The sequence below is a fragment of the Lipotes vexillifer genome, unplaced genomic scaffold (genome assembly GCF_000442215.2).
Source record: "Lipotes vexillifer unplaced genomic scaffold, Lipotes_vexillifer_v1.1 scaffold860, whole genome shotgun sequence".
Classification (NCBI taxonomy): Eukaryota; Metazoa; Chordata; class Mammalia; order Artiodactyla; family Lipotidae; genus Lipotes; species Lipotes vexillifer.
This window is the reverse complement of record NW_006789568.1, coordinates 1,578,498-1,583,859: the sequence shown is the minus strand read 5'-3', so window position 1 is coordinate 1,583,859 and position 5,362 is coordinate 1,578,498. Positions and strand designations below refer to the sequence as shown.

Genomic DNA, 5,362 nt, shown 5'->3' with positions numbered 1-5,362 from the left:
GCGGCACAGGAGGAGGTGAGCGGTGGGTGAGGGAGTGAAGCTTCATCTGTATTTACAACCACTCCCCATGGCTCCCCATCGCCCCCGTGGCCTCCCATCACCCCCCATCGCCCCCCATGGCTCCCCATCGCCCCCCATCGCTCACATCACCGCCTGAACCATGCCACCCCACGCAGCCACTGGTCCGTAGGGTGGACCAGTCCTGACAACACCCTGCGGCTGGAGTGTTGGGGAAGTGGGTGCTGTCGGGGGACCCACTGTGACCCTGGTAACCTGCTAAAGAGGCTCCCTTGGTCTAGTGGGGCATTGGGGGTTGTCTTCTCTGGAAGGTTTACAGCCACCTGAGCAGGCTTGACACACTGAGGCCTCAATATTGGACTGTGTAAAATCTGCTGCCAACAGCACCACCATGTGGCGAAGCAAAGCAACGACAGTGGTTGAGGGATCAGATCTGGGCCGTCTTGTCTCTGGGCACGAGAAAGGGACACCCCAGAGTTGGTGAAAAATTCCAGGGAAGACCCAGACTGCCTGCTCATCTGAAGGGTGTAAGTCTAAGCTAGTTTTCCTATTCAGAGGGGAAAAAATTAAAGATTTGTACCTTGAATTTTCAGAAGGTTCATATTGGAAAGCAGAAGTAAGTAGGGTCAGTTTTGGTTTTAAATGGTTTATCTTTTCTTCAGTTCCATGGGAAGACCGAACGTTTTGCCTTCTATATACCTGAGCTCATGAGGTCACTGATTCCCTCTGAGGGACGTGGGTTCAGCTGGGACACTCAAGCCTGCATATCAAGGAGGTGAAGAATCAGGTCCTCCAACCTGCTCCAGTCCCCTGCCAGTCACCACGCCAGGCTTGGATGCAGGAGGCCCTTGGGAGGGGCCCAAGGGCCTGTCTTCAGTGACTGAGGCCCACGAATGAGGAATGAGATAAATAACCACTCCTAAAATTTGCAGGACACATGTAACTACCTTTACTCCTACTAGCAAATTTGATCTTCAAGACGCCTCATGAGCTGGACTTATCCACACTTTGCAGATGAGAAAACTGAAGCTGAGAGATGACAGGTGGTTCGCCCAAGGTCACACTGCTAGTGTAACAAACCACCCCAAAGCTTTGTCTTTTAACATGACAAATGTTTAATATCTCACACAGTTTCTGAGGGTCAGGAATCCAGGAGCAGCTTAGCTGGGTGGCTCTGGCTCAGCGCCTTTTATGGGGCTGTGATCTCATCTGAAGGCTCCACTGTGGCTGAAGGAGCCACTTCAGCCGGAGGATCCATTTCCAAGGTCACTTACAGGGCTGTTGGCCGGAGGCCTCAGTTACTTGCCATCTGGACCTCTCCACAGGGATGCTCATCATGCCCCTGGCTTCCCCAAAGTCAGAGAGCCAACTAAGAATGAATGAGGGAGGGAGAGCAAGAGAGAGAGAAAGAGAGTGGCTGCAATGTCTTTTACGACCTGATCTTGGAAGTGACACACTGTCACTTCTGCCTCCTTCTATCGGTCACACAGACCAACCTTGGTACTGTGTGGGAGGGTATGAATGCCAGGAGGTGTGGCTCACTGGGGCCACCTTGGAGGTGGGTTACCACCCAGAACCACATCCTCTGGCTCCTGCAACCTCAGCCCTTGGCCTTTGGGATAGGAGTGGCGGGGGCTCTCTTTGGGGTGGAGTTGCCAGATTTAGCCAATTAAAATACAGGATTCCCAGTTAAATTTGAATTTCAGGTAAACAATGAATCATTTTTTAGTATAAGTATGTCCCAAGTCTTGTCTGGCAACCCTATTTTGGGGAAGAGGAGTAGGTGCTCAAGGGGGCAAGCCTGTGGGGATGGCCGAGTTCTGGGGCTTTAGGATGGTGCATGTGACCTGAGGTTGACAGGCTGACCTCTGGCCTCTGTGGATGCTGAACCTGACCCTTCCACCCCCATCCTCAGCTTCCCGGGGGGACCCAGATAGAGTGGCCAAGGCAGAAAGGGCTGGGGAAGGCCATTCTGCAATCCTGATGCTCCCAAACCTGCCAAAAAACTCCTTCCCTAGTGGGCCTGGAGAGAGAGGCATCCCCAACCTCGGCTCCAGGTGGGGCCTCAGAAGCCCAAGACTAAGGGGTTGGCAGAAGGAGGCGGCTGGAGGAGCTGGGAAGTAAAGGCCCAGGATCCCACCTGTCCCACCCCCACCTGAGGGAGAGGGAGGCAAGAAGATGTCTCTGTCTTTCTGACCCCTCACAGAGGGGTCCCAAGAGGCCAGCCTGAGTGGCATCCTCCCTGGTCCCTGAGCCAGCCCTCTGCCTCCCCCCAAATCGTCCTGCCCCCACCCCCAGCCGATGTCCCCTCTCAGCCCTTCTCTGGTGGCTCCTGGCTTTATTTGCAAAGGAACCACTGTTGAGAATTAGGGCTTCCCCCTCCCTCCCTTGACCTCAGCTCGTCTCTGCCCCAGCCTGGCAGGACCAACTGGGCTCAAAGTCTCAGGGCTGGGAATTGGTCTGCCCAGGAAGAGCTGGTTGTTTCGCAGACACCCCTGTCCACACAGCTATCCACCGCACCCCCTGTACCTCCCTTTCAGGCCAGCCGCCTGCCCTGGCTGTTGGGCCAGGCCGGGGAGGGCACGCCCACTCTAGATGAAGCGCTTATCCTGCTCCCGGTAGGAGAAGCGGTCCCCAGGGAAGGGCTGAGGTGGAGGCTGGTTGTAGGCGCCCTGCAGGAAGATCCAGGCTGTGCCCACCACCATGATGGGTGTCACCACGAACAGGCAGAGTCGGTCCACCGTGCGGGCTATCCGGTTCCAGCAGCCCTTCTCCTGGGGACAAGGGTGACAGAGACAGAGACAGTGGGGTGAGAAGGGCCCTCAAACCACATACTCACACCCCAAGCTGGGGCCCACGGCCTCGGCGTATCTGTGGGGCCTGCCTCGGGCTTGCAACAGATGGGATGTGCTGCCATGTCCCCAGCAAGGGCCCAGGCCCACCTCCAGCCACAGGCGGGGCTGGTCATTCTGTCTGTCCAGGAGACAGAGAGCAGGCCCACAGACTCCCTCCCAGCCTCTCAGTGCTGCCACTAGCCTATATATGAACAAGAAAAATATGCCCCTTTGTCAGGGGAGAATTTTTTAAAGTTGTGTAGTACTGAACAACCATATAAGGCTGCCTTTTAAATGTCTGGCTTTGTCTGGAGTATCAAGCTGGGAGTTGAGCAGGGACAGAAAATGATTGGCAGCTGGGAGAATAAAGGGACCCTAAGGGAGGTCCAGAGTGTGGCCCCAACAGGGCAGAGCTGTGCGCCTGTGTGTATATCTGAGTGTGTGCCTGGCCCCGCACGCTGCTATGGGATTTTAGGCAGGCGATTCCCCCTCCCCGAGAGGCCTGGAATCTGCACCCACTGTGAACTCCATCTAAGTTGATAGGTATCTCTGAGGGGAACTGTGCCCCCTTAAGATATGTGCTCGATCAGTGCACTACCTGAACATCTGTACACAGCAACCCTGTGGCTACTCACCTCATTGTAATTGTTCTGGTCCTTCATGTGGTTGACGATGAAGTTGGCCCCATCCACAGCTGGCTTCAGCTCACTGAAGAGCTCCTCCTGGGCCTGCTCAGAGCCTGCTGGGGGCCGACCTGTGGACACCAGGCCAGAGGTGGGCATGGGGCCTGCCCTCACCCCATCTCCCATGGATGGGCCGAACTCCAAGCCATTAGGGACCCACGTGCGGTGGTGAGGCGCCGGGCCAGCCCATGACGCTCTGACTGCTTCTCAAACATGAGGTCACTTCGGGACTTCAGTGAGAAGTACTCCTCTGCCTTGGAGATGTAGCCCAGGGAGCTGCTCCTCCGGACCAGGGTCCCAGGGCTGGGCCCATCCTCTGCCGGACGGGACATGTGCAGGACCTCAGGCAGTGTCTCCAGGAAGAGCTATGGCAGGTCAGAGGGGCCATTTTATAAATGTGGGTCACCTTCACACATCCAAACATCTGTGACTCCATTCCTGGCTTGCCACAAAGTGCTCCCCAGTCTGATGCTGTCATTTATTCTTCTGATCCCCTACTGATGGACAATTAGGTTGCTTCCAACTCTCTCATTACAGCATAGAGAACTCATTTGTTGAAAATGAATTATATATGAAAAAAAAAAAAGTAAGAAAAATGCCCCCAACGCAGAGCTAAGACCAGCAAAGTTGCTAAAGTATCCTCAGCTGTCCCAAAACAACCTGGTGGCCCTGCAGAGGCCAGGAGGCAAGGACAGTCCCCTTCCTGGTCACCCTGCCCCCACATTGCTCACCTTCCTTTGAATCAAGGTATAACAAACACACAGTAGACTCAACAAATCTTAAGTATGTAGCTAGGTGAAATTTTACAGATGCATTCAGCTGTGTAAACACCTCTCAGATAAGATAAGAACTGTATGTCAAAAATGTTCCCTCCTGCCTCACCCCCATCAATTCCTACCCACACCCAGAGGGAACCACCATCCTGACTTCTAGCAGTAAAGATTGGTTTTGCCTGTCCTTGAACTTCACAGAAAGGAAATCTTGCAGTCTCTTTAGCATCGGGCTTCTTTTATGTAATATTCAGCCTGGGGCGTGGGGAGCAGCAGGGCCACTTTTGCTGCTGGGAAGCACCCCCTGTTGTGTGTACCACTGTGGCTTCACCCATCTCCCTGCAGAGAGGCACGTGGACGACCTCCAGCTTTTGGCTATTGAGCCCTCACCTTCTTGACTCCCTCAGACAGCATGTGGGTGCTGGGCGTGCGGAAGTGGATGTTGAGTACGATGACACAGATCACCACGACCATGGTCACCAGCACCATGCCAAAGAGCAGGAACCTGTGGGCACAGGTGCAGCCTGGAGCCCCCGCCCAGGGTGAGGAATGGCGGGGTGAGGCAGGCAGGGACGGCACTCACTTGCCGATGAGGGGGACGGCCATGGACGTGGCTGGCAGCCTCTTGGAGATAAGCAGCAGGAAGACAGACTGGGCCAGGAGCACCGAGATGGCCATTGATGTCTTCTCGCCACCTGGGGAGCCCATCCTTGGCTGTGACCTCTGGCCCAGGGCCCGGAGGGTCCCACAGTGGTCCCTGCACTACCGTTCACAATACCATGGTGCCCTGGGCTAAGGAGCTGCCACTTACTGCTAGGTGACCTTGGGCAAGCAGCCTAACCTCTCTGTGCCTCAGTTTCCTCAACCACTAAAAGCTGGGAGGCCAAAGTGAGAGAGTGTGTGTTAAATTCTCAGACGCTGCCTGCCACTGGGTGAGAGCTCAAGGAACCCCTGGTTTCCTCGTTAGCCAATCCCCTGCCACTCAGCCCTATTAAATCACAGACCTTCTCTGTCTCTCTACTGCACAGAAAGCCCCAGGGCATCCTCACACCCAGAT

General features: G+C 55.1%; 1 protein-coding gene across 2 annotated transcripts in view; it reads right to left on the bottom strand.

Moving 5' to 3' along the window:
- Positions 1–2,345: 2,345 nt before the first annotated feature.
- CHRND (cholinergic receptor nicotinic delta subunit) overlaps positions 2,346–5,362 on the bottom strand; it is a 6,943-nt gene continuing 3,926 nt past the window's right edge. The window contains exons 8-12 of one of the 2 annotated variants that reach the window (XM_007462758.1): positions 4,889–5,000; positions 4,696–4,810; positions 3,696–3,900; positions 3,488–3,606; positions 2,346–2,792 (exon numbers count right to left, since the gene is read on the bottom strand). In XM_007462758.1, the coding sequence (XP_007462820.1) occupies positions 2,610–2,792; positions 3,488–3,606; positions 3,696–3,900; positions 4,696–4,810; positions 4,889–5,000 (734 nt within the window). In that variant the 3' untranslated portion in view covers positions 2,346–2,609. The remainder of the gene's footprint in view (positions 2,793–3,487; positions 3,607–3,695; positions 3,901–4,695; positions 4,811–4,888; positions 5,001–5,362) is intronic. The other variant, XM_007462759.1, reaches the window with a different exon arrangement.